Source organism: Quercus robur, chromosome 7 (genome assembly GCF_932294415.1).
Source record: "Quercus robur chromosome 7, dhQueRobu3.1, whole genome shotgun sequence".
In the NCBI taxonomy this organism is placed as follows: Eukaryota; Viridiplantae; Streptophyta; class Magnoliopsida; order Fagales; family Fagaceae; genus Quercus; species Quercus robur.
The window spans coordinates 11848594-11868528 of record NC_065540.1 but is presented as its reverse complement, the minus strand read 5'-3'; the positions used below and the strand labels follow the sequence as shown (position 1 = coordinate 11868528).

Genomic DNA, 19935 nt, shown 5'->3' with positions numbered 1-19935 from the left:
AAAAAAGCCTTCCTTGTCATGGAAGTCAATTGTGACCGTCTTTATAATATTCTCATATGGGTCATAGGTTCAATTGAGGATCCACCCCCTGATGTCTTCATTGACTATCTCAGGGTATCCAACTTTGAAGTGTTGGATTCTTCATTGGTTGCTGAATGGGTAGCCGGATTAACACTTTACAAATACATACCCTACCTCGCCCCCTAACAATCGCCCAGTTAAGTCTGAAATTCCACTCTTCAAACATGTTGAAGCTTCTATGGCTTACAAAGAACACATTCTCGCCTTTAACTCGACTAACGTTGAGCCAAAGTGGGATGGCTTGGTCTAAGGACCCTTACTGTCAAATTTTCCACAAGGGATTTGAAAGGGGAGGATCAAATGGATGTCTAGGATTGGGTGTTGGAGGATATCAGGAAAGATAGAGACAATGTGGCAGTGACAATGCATGGAAATAGTCGTATGGACTCAAGGATACCAGAGGTCCTTTTGGGCTCAGTGTCCTAAGCTCAGAGTTTATTTTAATCAGCCAGAGTGGGAAGCAACTTGTCCCAATGATTGCCATGTTTCTAAGTGGTACCATCCTTTAAATACTATATTTGGGCTAAACTCTATAGTTTTGAGTTAAAAAAAATACAAAGAAAATAGCATTAGAAATTAGAAACATGAGACTTAAAAATGCAATAAAAATGATAAATATTCAAAAGTCTCATTCGGTCCACATTGGTTCTATTCAGTCCATTCTGTCCTCTTTGGTCCATTTTCGTCATATTCGGTCCTATTCAGTCCATTTTATCCACTAAAGTTCTATTCGGTCCAGTTCAGTCCATTAGGTTTTATTCAGTCCACTTCAGTCACATTCGGTCCGTTCAGTCCACATTAGCTCTATTCGGTCCATTCTGTCCACTTTGTTTCCATTTGATCTTATTCAGTCCATTCTGTCGACTTTGGTCAACTTCAGTTCTGTTTGGGCCATTCGGTCAACTTTGATCATATTCGGTCCATTTTGTTCACTTTGGTTCTATTCGGTCGACTTCAGTCCTATTCAATTCACATTGGTTTGATACGGTCAACGTCGGTCTATTCTTTCCATTTCGGTCCAACTGGATCCTGTTCGATCCATTTTGTCTACTTCGGTCAATTCGGTCCTATTCAGTCCATCTTGTTCCTATTCAGTCCATTCGGTCCTATGCTCATTTGGTCCCCTTTGATTCCTTTGGTCCAATTCGGTCCATTCAGACCACTTCAGTCCATTTTCGTCCACTTTGATCTATTTTTGTGCAATTACATAATGGGAAAAGACATATATGGATTGAAAGCACCTAATGTAAATCCAAATTTGTTAAAAAAAATATAAATCTCAAACTCGTAATATCTAAAGTTTTAAATATAGCATTTGGGTTTTGATATATTGGCACTTGGGTTTTTTTTTTGGCTTGGTTTGGGTGATATTTTGACCTTTTTGTTTTGTTTTGGATTTTGATAAAAAATTATTATTTTTGAAAATTTTGCAGATAATTTGTTTTACTGTGTGTGTATATATATATTCTTTTCATTTCTTATATTCTCTCACATTATATGTGAAACTAAATAGTGTGCCTTTGTGTGCAAAATTGTGGAAACCATATGGTATTTGAAGTTGTGAGGGTTTGCATCTAAACGTGGATTATTTCGATCCATTCTGTCTATTTTTGTCCAACTGGATCCTGTTTGGTCCATTTTGTCTACTTCGGTTCATTTAGTCCTATTCAGTCCACTTGTTCCTATTCGGTCCTATGCTATCGATTTGGTCCACTTTGTTTCCTTTGGTCCAATTCAATCCATTTAGACCACTTCGGTCCATTTTGGTCCACTTTGATCTATTTTTGTGCAATTACATAATGGGAAAAGACATATATGGATTGAAAGCACCTAATGTAAATCCAAATTTGTTAAAAAAAATATAAATCTCAAACTCGTAATATCTAAAGTTTTAAATATAGCATTTGGGTTTTGATATATTGGCACTTGGGTTTTTTTTTTTTTTTTTTGGCTTGGTTTGGGTGATATTTTGACCTTTTTGTTTTGTTTTGGATTTTGATAAAAAATTATTATTTTTGAAAATTTTGCAGATAATTTGTTTTATTGTGTGTGTATATATATATTCTTTTCATTTCTTATATTCTCTCACATTATATGTGAAACTAAATAGTGTGCCTTTGTGTGCAAAATTGTGGAAACCATATGATATTTGAAGCTGTGAGGGTTTGCATCTAAATGTGGATTATTTCGATCCATTCTGTCTATTTTTGTCCAACTGGATCCTGTTTGGTCCATTTTGTCTACTTCGGTCCATTTAGTCCTATTCAGTCCACTTGTTCCTATTCGGTCCTATGCTATCGATTTGGTCCACTTTGTTTCCTTTGGTCCAATTCAATCCATTTAGACCACTTCGGTCCATTTTGGTCCACTTTGATCTATTTTTGTGCAATTACATAATGGGAAAAGACATATTGGGTTGAAAACACCTAATGTAAATCCAAATTTATTAAAAAAAAATTATAAATCTCAAACTCGTGATATCTAAAATTTTAAATATAACATTTATGGTGTTGACTTTGGATATATTGGCACTTGGGTTTTTTTTTTTTTTTTTTTTTTTTTTGGCTTGGTTTGGGTGATATTTTGAACTTTTTTGTTTTGTTTTAGATTTTGATAGAAAAAATTATTATTCTTGAAAATTTTGCAGATAATTTGTTTTAGTGTGTGTATATATATATATATATATATTCTTTTCATTTCTTATATTCTCTCACATTATATGTGAAACTAAATAGTGTGCCTTGTGTGCAAAATTGTGGAAACCATATGATATTTGAAGCTGTGAGGGTTTGCATCTAAATGTGGATTATTTTGTCAGTGTAAATTTTCTTTTCTCATGTAAGCATTTTGTTATATATCTAAATTTCAGTTGTTAAGGATAAGAATGAAACACACGCAGTTTATTAAAAGATTAAAGAGTATAATGAAACAAAAATTTTACGATGACTAAATTGAAACCAATCCCAAAAATTAAGGACTAAAAACACATATAAATCAATATTTTACCTTGGGATTGATTGCACTATAAATTTTCTCTTGGATAAATGCATGCTCATGGTCCTCAAAGTTCAAATGCATGTTATCAAATACTTTATTATGGGCATAATTCTTTCTACAACTTAATGAAATGGTTGGCACGGAGGCACTCTTGGGCTTTGGGGGCAGTTCCCCTAGCAATTTTTTAAAAACAAATACTATTATATATAACATAGGTATTAATTTTAGAAATTTTATTTTATAAAATTACACTTTGCCCTCTTAACAATATTATTGATTATTTTAAGAGTAATAGTATAACTACAAAATTTTTACAAACTATTGAGGTAACAAATTTTTACTGGTTCGTATCTAGACCTATTACTTACATCATATTTTACTTACCAATACCACTCACTACATTAGCAATTAGTAAAAAAAATTGTAGCTTTAGCATTTTCCTCATTTTAAAGGCCATAAAAAAATTTATAGACCTAAAATCTAAAACAAAATATAAAGTCCAAAAAAATTTAGCTTAACAAAAAAAATTACCAATAGCAAAGCTAAAAAAAATTAAGCCCAATCAACTAATTTTACCTGGAACAAACAACTTGGCCCTAAAAAAAAATTTAAACAAAATAATTTTTTCCTTACTCAATAGCAATGCATGCATCAAAGACACAAAGAAAGCCCTTCAGTAGCTAAGCAATAGTAGAGCCAGATGCCAAAGTTGCCTGCAGCTAGCAATAGACCGCCAGACCCACCCCCTAACTCCAAGTTCTGACTCTGTCATTGATAGTTAGTTTTCGGTTGTGAATGTTGACCAACGATTTTCATATAGATATATTGTTGATATTACTTTTACTTTCCAACACTCACAAAGTATTTTAACAAATTATGAAAAACTTTGTGTCACTAGATCTATTGGTTTAGAAAACAATGAAAATGAATGTCTCTCAAAGAAAATTGAACAATGCAAGTCATGCTTTTATTCCTTTTTACTCTTTTTTTTTGGCCCCTTCTCTCGCTTTTCAAAATTAGATCTGGCTTGGACTTTAATATTTACACATACAAATAATAATATTTTAGAGTTTGTTTTGTTTGAGTTTTCTTGATTAGTTAAGTTGAATTCCACCTTTTAAAAATTTTAATGGTTCTTACTGGAATATATGTGGTAAGTGGTAACAATAATAGTTCAATTACGGAGCACCACTTCTGGTCACAAAGTTTAATTATCAGTGTAATTATATACTCATTCCGTCTCGAATTGTTGATCTTATTTAGAAAATTCAACTTTTAAAGGGAACTTGTAATAATGTATATATTTCCAAAATTACCATCATTAATTTGAAGTTTTTTTTTTTTTTTTTTTTTTTTTTTTTTTTTTTTATGGGAATTAATTTGAAGTTTTGAACCATACAAAAAGAATGTAATTGGCTTTTTAAATAAAGTAAATAGTAAGATAAGAATTTTATTTATTAAATTTTCGGAAGAGGATTTCATTTTGGTACATCCAAAAAATGGAACAGAGGACCAAATAATTTGGGAGGAGGGAGTCTTGAATTTCAAACTAAGTAAATAAATGTTATTTGTCTTTGTTGCAGAAATAATCATGTCTTATATTTGGTCCAATGAAGTCTTTAATATCGTGATCGTGGTGTTACGTTTGTTAGTTCTCTCAAGTCTCAACAATTGTCTATGGCGAGCGCGAGCCTATATATATGAGGTTGAAGTTTGGTCCACAAAAAGATGCACTTCAATGCTTCGTTTAGACACATTTTCAGTGTAAAGTTTTAATGTCACAAATTCACCAGTGTTGGCCAATTGGGATGCCGAATTGACATTAGGGAACCGTGATGCTTAACTTTGAAAATTTTCTTATAACCCTTTACTTGCTTTTTGTACAAAGAAGGCCCTCTCTCTTGTGCTTCAATAGCAGAGCCAATACACCTTGGGCCTATGATACAAAACTCAATCTCGAACAAAAACACTATGTGGACATGGCCTTTGCTTTTCCATTTTGGCCTCATTTGGTGTACACCATGCATGAAATTCTATGAAGACTTCCAAATTCAGGGTCTGATACGCGGTTTAGCCAGTTGACTACTAGGTCTAGAAACATCATTGTGGACAACTGAAGCACCAATCCTCCAAGCAGCTAGCTTATTATGTTGGTCATGTTCATCTCACATGACTAAGAAATATGTAACTCTTTTATGTTGTCACCTAGTGGTTTGGAGGGATCTTTTCCCAAACTAGTTTGTATCTAAACTTAATATCTGTTCCAATAAATGGGTTTGTTGTCTTTTCATGACGCTGTTTTGTCTACAGCGCAGAAATTATAGCCGTTGCTTTGCTAGCAGTTAGAGTTGGTTTAGTTTTTGTGATTATATTTGCCGTAGAGTTGGTTTAGAACTTTAGGTTAGGCTTGATTTTGTATATAAATATCAATCTAATTCTGATTCTCATTAGATATACGCTACAAACATAACAAAATATCATAACAATTTTACAACATCCCTAAATTAACAAGTAACAACTCACACAGGCATGGACCAACCACTATCTATAATTTAAATATTTTGGTATGCTATATATATCTAGGAATGATGTGAATCACTAATACGATTGCACCTTTCTCTCTCTGTTCTAGCCTTCCTCTTCCGATTGCTTTTCTCTCCTTGCTCTTCTTGTTTAAGCGCGCCATTCTCTAAAAACTTTACAAAACCTTCACGTGCCATTAATTCCTTGAAGTTTTAACCATGGCCTCCAACTCCAACTTCTCTTTCCCACCACCACAGTCTAATGGGTCCACAGGTCCAAGTTGGGCCAACAAAGATAAGTCTTCCTGGTTATGGAATTTAATTGTGACACTTGCAATAATATTGTGTCTATGTATACTCATATGGGACTTGCTTTCAAAGCATGAACAAATCCCTGAAGTCATCCTTCACAATTTCTCTGTTCCCAAGTTTCAAACTTTAGATTCACGATTGGTTGCTGAATGGGTAGCCGAATTCACCATTTTCGTAGACGTACCTGAGTCGGGCGATTCCCCAGTTTTTGTAAACAATTCGCTATTCCAACATGTTGAGGGTTTTGTATCATACAAAGATCATATACTTGCTGTGAACTCTACGAAGATAGTACAAGAAGAGTCGGAAGTTATTGGTCAAACGACAACGAGTGTCAAATTTTCCACAAAGGGTTTGGAAGGAGATAAAAGGGAGGTGAAGGATTGGGTGTTGGAGGACATAAGGAAGGATAGAGACAATGGGACTGTGATTTTTGGCATGCAGTTAGTCATATGGACTCGAGGATTCAAGAAGTCTTCTTGGGCTGGGTGTTCGGATTTGATGGTGGATTTTAATCAGGCAAAGTGGGAGGCTACTTGGCCTACTTGGCCTGAAACCAGAGATTGCAATGTTACTAATTGGAACCGTTCTTTAAATTCACTGTATTAATAGATATTGAGGGAGGGAAATGTGAGGTTTGAACTAAATGTACCGTAGCAGTGTAGCACTACAAATGATATCATTATCATTATTACTGAGATATTGCTTGAATCTCATATTTGTATTTAAATTTAATATTACTCACGAAAGATAATGTTGTATGTACTTTTTTTATTGATTATTTGTACTTTGATCAATTCAATGTGTTTGTAATTTAATTATAGAATATAATGTATTGTATCTAAGAATATGCATCTATTAGACTCATACTTGTATTTAATTAGTAAACTAACATCACAATGTGGATTTTATTTTCCACGAGGTGCTTGGTCTTGAATCTATTGATGGGTCTATGACTCTACGTGGCATACGATAGTGATTAGATGGGTTTATTAGAAGGGGTAACAAAGATAGCGTTTGGATCTTTAGGGTGTTGGCTTTGGGTATATTTGCACTTGGGTTTTATTGCTTTGTTTGGGTGATTTATTTTTTTTATTTTTACCTTTTTGTTGCTTTGGATTTTGGAAAAATATTTGTATTATTCATGAAATATTTGCAGCCCATTTGTTTTTGTATTTCCTATTTTGGATATATATACATATTCATTACTTACATTTTCCCACAATTTATCAGCAACTAAATAGTGTGGTTTTGTGTGCATAATTGTAGAAAATATATGATATTTGAAGGTGTGACAAGTTGCACCTAAATGTGGATAATTTTGTGGGTGTAAATTTTCGATCCTGTTAACATTTTTTTTGACACATCTAAATTTCCGTCGTTAAGGATAACAATGAAATACACTTATTAGTAAAGGATTAAAGAATACAATGCAACAATAAAATTTTACGATGACTATGTTTAATTCTAAAACATGTATGAATCAATATTTTACTATGCTATTGACTGCACTATAAATATTATCTTGGACAAGTACATGCTCATGCTCTCCAAAATCCAAATGCATTACATCAACAACTTTATTTTGGGAATAATTCTTTCCACAACTTAGTGAAATGATAGACTGTGAATGATGATCAACCATTTTCATGTAGATGTACTTTTAACATTACTTTTATTTTTCAACACTCACAACATGGTATTTTAACAAATTATAAAAAAAACTTGTGTCATTAGATCTATTGGTTAAGTAAACTAAACTTATACTTTAAAAAAAAATGTTATTTCCTTTCTCACCAAAAAAAAAAAAAAAGAAGGTCCCAATGGACCGTAAATCACTTTCCAAAACTTAAATTGACACTTCAAGGTGGCTTACAAATTAACCACCTCAAGCTTCCAACATTTAACAAGGGAATCAATACCGTACTGGAAGCCGTTTCGGTTTAATTAAAAAAACAAAATATTTCGATACTAGTTAATACAAGTGTATCGTTTTATGATTACTGCTATTTAAAAAAAAATTATATATTCATATTTATAGATTTAATTATTTGATAGAAGCCTGTCTATTTTATTATGGATCTTTACAAATACATGTTACCACACTTACAAGTTTATAAGTTAAAAAATAAAAAAAGGTAAGGGATTTGTAACTTTTATTAACAAGTTAAAATAAAACCACAAAATATCAATTAGAATCAGTAGATGAGGTAGTTAGAGCATCTCAATAGGCTAGCCTAATTTGGAGAGCAAACACACCAAAAAAGCCCTCCAACAGCCTCTCTATCTCTAATTTTTTTTTTTCAGATTTGCTACAGTAGCTCTCCAGGCCTGGAGAGCTACTGTAGCTTATGCAAAGAATATTTCCCCTTAAAATAATACCGGTTGAATTAAAAAAATACTTTTTTCTCTTTCCTTTCTTTCTCTTTCTTCTTCACTTTGTCTCTCTCTTGCTTCTCTTTAGAAAAAAACTCTCTCTTTGCTTCTCATTAGAAAACAACGGTGAAGCACAATATCAACGATCTCCACTTCTCTGCCGGTGATCTATGTGTGTATGAGAGAGAATTTGTTTGTGTGAGAGAGAGAGAAAGAAATTATAAAGAGCTTTCTTGAATGCTCTAGAGTAGACGAAGAGGAGAAAAGAAAAAAGAAAAAAGAAAAGTGAAGAGAGCTCCGGTGGAGTAGATGAAGAGAAGAAAAGAAAAAAAGAAAAGTGAAGAGAGCTCCAGTGGAGTAGACGAAGAGAAGAAAAGAAAAAAAATAAAGTGAAGAGAGCTTAGACGAAGTGCCAGAGAACAAAAGGAAAAAGAAAAGTGAAGATAGAGATAAGGGAAAGGTGTGGAGGAGAAAAAAAGAGGAAAAAAGAAAAGAAAAGAAACGTGTGGATGAAAAAAAAAAGATAACATAAAAATAAAATAAAGAATAAGAAATTAAAATTGAAAAATGCCACTACAATATTTTCACAATACTTTCACAATAAATCTTAAGCAGTGGGTTGTTACTAGCTAATATTGATTAAAAATAAAATATTTAAGTGATGTGTTCAAATTAAAATAAGTAATAACTTACCACATATGATTTATTATGAAAATATTGTAAAATATTAAGGACGTAGCGCTTCTCATTAAAATTAGATGAATGAAAGAAGATTGAAAAAGAAATATTAAAGAAAGAATGAAGAAATAATATTTAAATAGGATAGAGAAAATGATAGAGAATCTGTTGGAAAGTGTATATGAAAAAGTAGGAAGGCAAAAGGTAAAATAATTTGTTCACACTCCAAATAGTACAAAAATTTGAAGAGCCTGCCGGAGATGCTCTTAGAAGTGATGTGGGGATTTGCCTTGATTAGTAAAATGGTATTAAATACATTATAAAAAACTAATTAGTCAAAGAGGGTGATAAAACCCAAAAAAATGACAGCCTGTTTTTACTGTTTCACTTCTCCCAACCCAACTTTTTAAGTTTTCTGAGTCTCTCTCTCTCTCTCTCAAAGTTCTCATTTTCAGATCTCAAAACTATTTTTCTCTCTCAGTCTCAGTTTTAGGCTCTCAATCTTGTTTCATAGCCCAACGAATTGTCGGTGCAATTGCTCATCGCCAATCAATATCGTAGTACCAGTGTGACATTAAGAGAATGTTTCTGGTTTGTAACTTTGGTACCGGTCCAGTATACATTAACCGGCCAGGTTCCAGTATTTATCTCGGTATGGAGGAAACAATTCCGGTATGACTGGTATTTGAACCGGTACGAAATTACAGTGTTTTTGTACCAGCCAAGCCACTGTAACAACAAATACTGGCGGTATTGGCCGGTACGGTATGAAATTCACTCCCTTCCTACCGCTGCCTTTTCCTCAGATATTCTACTTTCTAAAACATCTGGCCTCCTCTCTTCCTACCATTACAGATTTGCAATTTTCAAATATGCAAAAATTATCATATTCAATCTTCTTATATAAATCGCTAAAATGATACTGCCAAGGTCTGGTCATGATCCATTGCAGAATTCATTGTGTTTTATTGTTTTTTGTACTCATTGTTGCTATCTTGGTTATGGCCTTTGCTTTTTTCTATTTTGGCCTCATTTCGTTTACATACAGTGGTGGTTCTATAAATATTTTTTTTAAGGTGGTTACCAAAAAACTTAAATTATATAAAATATAATAAAAAGATAAATTAAATATATCAATGTCACCCAAAAAAAACAAAAAAAAAAAACACACACACACACATGCAAAATCATGAAATATAACATTTTCTTTCTACTAATAAAGAGAAATATATATATATATATATATATTTATATTTTGATAAGAGATAGAATGAGAATTAAGGATGTTAAGATGAGAGTAATAAAATGAGAGAGAGTTTGATATGCTAATAGAAAAGAAAAACAATGGAGAGAGAGAGAGAGAGAGAGAGAGAGAGAGAGAGAGAGAGAGAGAGAGAGAGAGAGAGAGAGAGAGAGATAAAAAAGATGATATCTGCTACAAATACGAGTCAAGTCGCTATGGAAAGAAAAGTTATTGCAGCTACAAATCTAAAGAGAGCATAACTACCGGCACCACTAAGAAGAACTCATGACTACAATATTTCTCTTGGTACCTTTTTTTAATGAAAAATAAAATTAGGGCTTATTTTTATACAATAGGTTGAATGAGTTACAAATTTAAATAATTAGGGATTCTTATTTTTAAATAAGCCTTTTGTTGAATAAATTTTTCACTTGTTATTGTTTGGGTTATTTTTGTTGTTATTTGGGTTAATTTTTATTGTTGTTATTTAAGCTTTGTTGTTTTTGTTTAAGGGGTTAAGGATTATGTTTGAGGGAGCATAATTATTTTTGAAGTAATGCTACATATGTTTACATTATTCAACAAAAATATGGAACAAGTTGTTATTTGTGGGTAAAAAGTGATGTCAGTATTATGTCCAGATTAGAATTTGTAATAACTTACCACATAAAATTTGTTGTGAAAATATTGTTAATGTAGACATTATGATAATATTTGTTAAACTCAAATTCTTGTGTTTCTCAAAGCAAAGTGTTCAACATTTTTATTAGGATGATTAAAATAGGTTAGTTTAGTATATAATTCTTTTTTTCATATATATACACACACACACATGCACATGCACACACGCATGCACACACATTTTTTTGCAAGTCAGGGTGGTCTTGTGACTACCCTAACTTATACATGGAGTCGCCTTGACAAAGCATCAATGCAATTGTATAAAGAATTCCAATTTTGTGGACAACTGAAGCACCATTCCTCCAAGCAACTAGCTTATAATGTTGGTCATGTTATGTGCATCTTACATGTCTAGGACATATGTAACTTTTTTTATGTTGTCGTCTAGTGGTTTGGAGGGATTTTTTCCAAACAAGTTTGTATTTAAACTTAATTTATTCCTATAAATGGGTTTGTTGTCTTTTCATGACGCTATTTTGTCTACAGTGTAGAGATTATGGCCGTTGCTTTGCTAGTCATTAGAGTTGGTTTAGTTTCTGTTATTATATCTGCTATAGAGTTGGTTTAGAACTTTACGTTAGGCTTGATTTTGTATATAAATATCATTCTAATTCTAATTCTCATTAGAGTATTAATGCAGACATAACAAAATATAATAACAATTTTACAGCATCCCTTAATTAGCAATGACCAACTCACCCATGGACCAACCACACAATCTATATATAATTATTTTTAAATATTTTGGTATGATGTGAAATCGCTAATTTAATTACACATTTCTCTCTCTGTTCTAGCCTTCTTGTTGCTTCTCTCTCCCTTGTTCTTCATGTTTCAGTGTCATTCTCTAAAAACTTTAGAAAACCTTCACGTGCCATTAATTCCTCGAAGTTTTAACCATGGCCTCCAACTCCAACTCTTCTAACCCACCACCACAATCTAACGGGTCCACAAGTCCAAATAGGATCCCCAAAGAAGAGTTTTCTTGGTTATGTATGTTAAATGTGACACTCTTAATAATATTGTTTCTATGTTTACTCACATGGTTCATACTTTCAAGGGATAATGATCACTCCCTAATTTCACCCTTCACGATTTCTCTATTTCCAAGTTTCAAACTTTAGATTCACGATTGGTTGCTGAATGGGTAGCCAAATTCACCATTCGTGTATGCGTATATGACTCGAACCCAAGCTCCACATACCTAGTTTACGTGGCCTAAATGACATTCGAATATATTGAAAGTTTTGTGTCATACAAGGGCCACATACTGGCCGTTAACTCTACAAATATAGTACAAGACGAGTCGGAAATTATTGGTCGCATGACCATGAGTGTCAAATTTTCCATAGAGGGTTTGGAAGGAGATCAAAGGGAGGTGCAGGATTGGGTGTTGGAGGACATAAGGAAGGACAGAGACAATGGGACTATGATTTTTGGCATGCAGTTAGTCATGTGGACTCCAAGATACAGGAGGTCTTATTGGGCTTGGTGTTCGGATTTGATGGTGGGTTTTAATTAGCCGAAGTGGGTGGCTACTTTAGATTGGCCTAGAGATTGCTATGTTTCTAAATAGAACCGTACTTTACATTCATTATATTAATAGATAGTAATGGAGGGAAAAGTGGGGTTTGAACTAAATGTAGGTAGCGGTGTGGCACTACAAATGATATCATTATCATTATTACTGGGATATCGCTTGAATCTCGTATTTATATTTATGTACTTCTTTTTAGTGATTATTTGTACTTTGATCAATACAACGATGTGTTTGAAATTTAATTATAGAATATAATGTATTGTATCCAAGAATATGCATCTATTATACTCATACTTGTATTTAATTAGTAAACTGAACTCACATCACAATGTGGATTTATTTCCACAAGGTGCTTGGTCTTGAATCTATTGATGGGTTTGTGACTCTACGTAGCATATGGCAATGATTGGATGGGTTTATTAGAAGGGGTAACAAAAGATAGCATTTGGATCTTTAGAGCAATTGCATCAGTGGGTGTAAAATTTCTATTTATTTTGCCAAAAAAACATACTCTTTCTATTTTACACACCTACTTTTACAAAATACCCACATCAGTCTATCTATTTTAAACGTTTATTCAATAAAATATTCATTCTTTTGCGCTATCATCTCTCTCCCACAGACCTAACACAACCCACCCAGCCACCATCATCAAGCACTATCATTAAGCAATTAGCTTCCATTGTCAACCCACCCAACCACCATCATCAAGCAACCAGCCTCTATCATCAATCCATCCAACCACCATCATCAAGCTACACAACAACCCAACCACCATCAATGAAATCCAAATACCCATTCAACCCAGCCACCATCAATGAAATCCAAAAACCTATTCAGCCCAGCCATATGAAATCTCAAAACCCACTGATCAAACAAAGAATAAAAAAGGATCAAAACCCACTTATCAAGATCAATGCCTCCCACTGTGCAACAAGATTGACACCTCTGGCCTTCCATTGAGCTTCCATTGTCAACCCACCCAACCACCATCATCAAGCAACCAGCCTCTATCATCAATCCATCCAACCACCATCATCAAGCCACATAACAACCCAACCACCATCAATGAAATCCAAATACCCATTCAACCCAGCCACCATCAATGAAATCCAAAAACCTATTTAGCCCAACCATATGAAATCTTAAAACCCACTGATCAAACAAAGAATAAAAAAGGATCAAAACCCACTTATCAAGATCAATGCCTCCCACTGTGCAACAAGATCGACGCCTCTGGCCTCCCATTGTTCGGCCATGGAAACTCTGATAAGCCAACAGTATACACACTTCAACATCGCATCCCAGGTGCATCAAAGCCCATGATGCATAACCCCTATTGATTTGTGGGTTCGGCCATGGAAGAAGAAGATTATGAGATGAGAGAAAGAGAGGGTTGATGCAGAGAGGAAAAAAAAAAAAAAAAAGAGAAAAAGGGAGAGTGAGGTGAGAGTGAGAGGGACCGGAGAGAAGGAGAGAGAGAAAAATTCTAAAATATTAAATGCAAAGTTACAATAACCATGCATATATGCACGGTTATTGAAACACATGTGGATATATGCAAACTAATGCACCCACTGATGTGGGCATTTTTTAGGGTAAAATGTGTAAATTTAGACACTTTTTCTATTACGCACTATCTGATGCGGGTGCTCTTAGGGTGTTGGCTTTAGGTATATTTGCACTTGGGTTTTTTTGCTTGGTTTGGGTGATTTTTTTTTTTATTTTTTATTTTTTATTTTTTACCTTTTTGTTGCTTTGGATTTTGGAAAAATATTTGTATTATTCTTGAAATATTTGTAGCCCATTTGTTTTCGTATTTCCTATTTTGGATATATATATATATTCATTGCTTATATTTTCCCACAATTTACCAGCAACAAAATAGTGTGGTTTTGTGGGCAAAATTGTGAAAAATATATGATATTTGAAAGTGTGACGAGTTGCATCTAAATGTGAATAATTTTGTGGGTGTAAATTTTCTATCCCCTAAACATTTTGTTTGACACATCAAAATTTCCGTCATTAAGGATAACAATGAAATACACTTATTAGTAAAAGATTAAAGAATATAATGCAACAAAATTTTTTACGATGACTATGTTTAAGTCTAAAACATGTATAAATCAATATTTTACTCTGCTATTGACTGCACTATAAATATTATCTTGGACAAGTACATGCTCATGCTCTCCAAAATCCAAATGCATTATATCAACAACTTTATTTTGGGTATAATTCTTTCCACAACTTAGTGAAATGATAGGTTGTGAATGATGATCAACTATTTTCATGTAGATGCACTTAATTTTAACATTATATTTTTTTTCAACATTCACAACATGGCATTTTAACAAATTATAAAAAAAATGTTGTGTCACCATATCTATTGGTTAATAAACTAAACTTCTACTTAAAAAAAAATGTTATTTCCTTTGTCACCAAAAAAAAGTCCCAATAAACCGTAAGTCACTTTCAAAAACTTAAATCGATACTTCAAGGTGGCTTACAAATTAACTACTTCAAGCTTCCAACTGTTGCCTTTTCCTCAGATATTCTACTTTCTAAAACCTCTGGCCTCCTCTCTTCCTACCATCACAGATTTGCAATCTTCAAATAAGCAAAAATTATCATATTCAATCTTCTTATATAAATCGCTAAAATGATACTGCCAAGGTCTAGTTGTGATCCATTGTAGAATTTGTTGTGTTTTATTGTTTTTTGTACTCATTGTTGCTATCTTGGTTATGGCCTTTGCTTTTCTCCATTTTGACCTCATTTCATGTACATTTGGTGGCAGCTCTAGGAATGTTTTTTAGAGTGGTCACCAAGAAACTTAAATTATACAAAATTTAATAAAGAGATAAATTGAATATATCAACGTTACCCCAAAAAAAAAAAACACACACACACACACACACACATGGAAAATCATGAAATATTACATTTTCTTTCTACTAACAAAGAGAAAAAGATTTTTTTTTTTTTTTTTTTTTTTTTTTTTTTTTTATAAGAGATAAAATGGGAATTAAGGATTTTGAGATAAGAGTAATAAAGTGAGAGAGAGTTTGATATGATAATAGAAAAGAAAAACAATGGAGAGATATAAAAAAGATGATATCTGCTACAAATACGAGTCGTGTCACTAAGTAAAGAAAAATTATTTCAACTACAAAACTAAAGAGAGCATAGCTACCGTCGCTGCTAAGAAGAACTCACGACTACAATATTTTTCTTGGTACCTTTTTTTAATGAAAAATAAAGTTAGGTCTTATTTTTATACAATAGGTTGAACGAATTACAAATTTAAATAATTAGGGATTCTTATTTTTAAATAAGCTTTTTGTTGAATAGTTTTTTCACTTGTTATTGTTTGGTCTAATTTTTTTTTTGGGGTTATTTTTGTTGTTATTTGGGTTAATTTTTATTGTTGTTATTTAAGCTTTGTTGTTTTTGTTTAAGGGGTTATGGATTATGTTTGAGGGAGCATAATTATTTTTGAAGTAATGCTACATATGTTTACATTATATTTACAACAAATCTATGTAACAAGCTATTATTGGTGGGTAAAAAGTGATGTCAGTATTAAGTCCGAATTAGAATTAGTAACAACTTACCACATCGGATTTATTGTGAAAATATTGTTAATGTAGACATTATGATAATTTTTGTTAAACTCAAATTCTTGTGTTTTTCAAAGCAGGGTGTTCAACATTTTTATTAGGATGATCAAAATAGGTTAGTTTAGTATATAATTCTTTTTTTCTTACACACACACACACACACACACACACACACACACATTTTTGCAAGTCAGGGTGGTCTTGTGACCACCCTAACTTATACATGGAGTCGCCCTGACAAAGCATCAATGCAATTGTATAAAGAATTCCAATTTTGTGGACAACTGAAGCACCATTCCTCCAAGTAGCTAGCTTATAATGTCGGTCATGTTATGTGCATCTCACACGTCTATGAGATATGTAACTTTTTTATGTTGTCATCTAGTGGTTTGGAGGGATTTTTTCCAAACTAGTTTGTATTTAAACTTAATTTATTCCTATAAATGGGTTTGTTGTCTTTTCATGAAGCTATTTTGCCTACAGTGTAGAGATTATAGCCGTTGCTTTGCTAGTTGTTAGAGTTGGTTTAGTTTCTGTTATTATATCTGCTGTAGAGTTGGTTTAGAACTTTACGTTAGGATTGATTTTGTATATAAATATCATTGTAATTCTAATTCTCATTAGAGTAATGCTACAGACATAACAAAATATCATAACAATTTTACAACATCCCTTAATTAGCAATGACCAATTCACCCATGGACCAACCACACAATCTATATATAATTAATTTAAATATTTTGGTATGACGTGAAATCGCTAATTTGATTACACCTTTCTCTCTCTGTTCTAGCCTTCTTGTTGCTTCTCTCTCCCTTGTTCTTTGTGTTTCAGTGTCATTCTCTAAAAATTTTACAAAACCTTCACGTGCCATTATTTCCTCGAAGTTTTAACCATGGCCTCCAACTCCAACTCTTCTCACCGACCACCACAATCTAATGGGTCCACAGGTCCAAGTAGGGTCCCCAAAGAAGAGTTTTCCTGGTTATGTACGTTAATTGTGATACTCTCAATAATATTGGTTCTATGTTTACTCACATGGTTCATGCTTTCAAGGGATAATGATCCACTCCCTGATGTCGCCCTTCACAATTTCTCTATTTCCAAGTTTCAAACTTTAGATTCACGATTGGTTGCTGAATGGGTAGCCCAATTCACTATTTCCGTAAGCGTATATGATGCGAACCCGGGCTCCACATACCCAGTTTTTGTGGCCCAAATGACATTCGAATATATTGAAAGTTTTGTATCATACAAGGGCCACATACTAGCCGTCAACTCTACGAATATAGTAAAAAACGAGTCGGATATTGTTGGTCTCACGACCATAAGCATCAAATTTTCCACAGAGGGTTTGGAAGGAGATCAAAGGGAGGTGCAGGATTGGGTGTTGGAGGACATAAGGAAGGATAGAGACAATGGTACAATGATTTTTGGCATTCAGTTAGTCATGTGGACTCCAAGATACAGGAGGTCTTATTGGGCTCAGTGTTCAGATTTGATGGTGGATTTTAATCAGTTGAAGTGGGTGGCTACTTTAGATTTTCCCAAAGATTTCTATGTTTCTAAATGGAACCGTACTTTACATTCATTGTATTAATAGATAGTAATGGAGCGAAAAGTGGGGTTTGAACTAAATATAGGTAGTGGTGTGGCACTACAAATGATATCATTATCATTATTACTGGGATATTGCTTGAATCCCGTATTTGTATTTATGTACTTCTTTTTAGTGAATATTTGTATTTTGATTAATACAACGATGTGTTTGTAATTTAATTAAAGAATATAATGTATTGTATTTAAGAATATGTATCTACTAGACTCATGCTTGTATTCAATGAGCAAACTCGTATTACAATGAGGATTTTGGTTTCCATAAGGGGTTTGGTCTTGAATCTCTTGATAGGTCTTTGACTCTATGTGACATACGATAGTGGTTGGATGGGTTTATTAGAGGAAGCAACAAAGGTAGTGATTGGATCTTAATGGTGTTAGATTTGGGTATACTCGCACTTTGGATTTTATGCTTGGTTTGAGTGAATTTGTTTTTAACGTGCAACTAAATAGTGTGGTTTTGTGCACAAAATTGTCGAAAATATACGATATTTGAATGCGTGAGGAGTTGCATCTAATTGTTGATATTTTGTGGGTGTGAATTTTCTTTTCTTGCGTAAGCATTTTGTTTGACATATTTAAATTTTCATTCCTTTACGATAGCAATGAAACACACTTATTATTAGTAAAATATTATAGATTATAATAAAACGAAAAATTTTACGATCACTAATTCTCTAGTGTTGGCCAATTGGGATGCCAAATTGACATTAGGGAACCGTGATGCTCACTTGAAAATTTTCTTTGATCCCTTTACTTGCTTTGTGTATTACAAAGAAGCCCCTCTCTCTTGTGCTTCTGTAGCAGAGCCAATACACCTTGGGCCTATGGTAAGATGGGTTGTGGGGGTAAGCAGCCCTTTGTAGAAGATCAAGTTCTCAAGGAGATTGTTGAAGATGGTGCTAGTGGAACATTGCAATTCAGTGTGAGAATGCATATCAAGGCAGACTATGGGATCTCTTTTTGGTTATACAACATGGTCATCAAATCTCAATGTCCAGATTTAAAGGTTGAGTTTGTAGCTGCTACTGGAGAGGGACAGATAATTGGAGGCCAGCATAATTGTTCAGCTCCTTTGCTAGAATTTTGAATGTAATGGTCTGTTTGATAATGTGGGTCTTCATCTCTCTTTTTTCCTTTTTATTTAATTACTTTATAATTTTTAATGGTGGAAACTGTAGAATGGTTGATATGGGGATTCAGATCTTCTAGAGTTCTTAGGGTATTCTATCAGGTGGAGTTTTTTAAATCTCCACAATTCTTTTAAAAATAAATGGTTGAGATTATACCACATCATCAATCCATTAATACATTCTTAAATTTGTCTTTCAAAAGACAAAAAAAGAAAAAGAAAAAGAAAAGTACTACTCTCAATGTAGGATTACTAAACAAGTCTAATAAAATCTCCTTCTTTTTTTCTTTTTCTTTTTTTAATTTTATTTTATTTAAATTATCAAACACAAAAAAAACTCTCCTACAGTCCTACCTGAATCAAGGGCAAAATCAAATCATCCATGTATGTTTATTGGAAGAGCAAATAAACCATATAAGTAAAATCAAATCATCCATGGCTATTTGTCAAAAGAGCAAAGAAACCCATATGTGGGGGCTTTTGATTCATTTTCCCTTCTCTTGAAATCAACAGATGGAATTGTAACCATAATTTTTTTTTTTTTTTTTTTTTTAAGTGGATTCTTGAGAGCTAGGTTGATCAAAGCAACAACTGCTTAACAACTATCCACGTACGATTTAATTTTGAAGAGATAAACTTTGATGAATCTGGGTTCAAATATGAGTGCTTAGGCATTGATGAATTTTGAGTTTTTGAAGCTTGGTAGTTTAACGTTAATAGGAGTTAATTTTTTTTTTCTTTTTCTTTTTCAAAGATAAATTTAGGGACTTATTAATGAATTAATGATGTGGTGACATCTTAGCCGTTTATTTTTAAAAGAATGGTGGAGATTTAAAAAACTCTACTTGGTAGAGTACCCTAAGAACTCTAGAAAATCTGAATCCATGTTATGGTAGTATAACATTAACATGACAATTAATGTAATTAATTAATTTCACATCAACAACATAATAAATAAATTTATTTATTATTTTTATCTGTTTTTAAAAATTGACATATCAATTTTACAGTCTTACATAATACTCCCTTTATCCCAATTTGTTTGTTCTGTTTGAAAATTCAAAATTTTAAGAGAACATCATTTACTGTCTCGTCTATTTTATAAAAATGTATAAGTTTATAAAACAACCCTT

The 19935-nt window shown here is 32.9% G+C and overlaps 1 protein-coding gene across 1 annotated transcript; it reads left to right on the top strand.

Moving 5' to 3' along the window:
* The first annotated feature begins 5819 nt into the window (after positions 1–5819).
* LOC126691016 (uncharacterized) lies at positions 5820–6521 on the top strand. The gene has a single exon (XM_050386100.1). The coding sequence runs from the start codon at positions 5820–5822 to the stop codon at positions 6519–6521; it is 702 nt and encodes a 233-aa protein (XP_050242057.1).
* The last annotated feature ends 13414 nt before the right edge of the window (positions 6522–19935 follow it).

Excerpts from the sequence above, each read along its gene's own strand:
- LOC126691016 (XM_050386100.1), top strand. The coding sequence starts at position 5,820 with ATGGCCTCCAACTCCAACTTCTCTTTCCCACCACCACAGTCTAATGGG.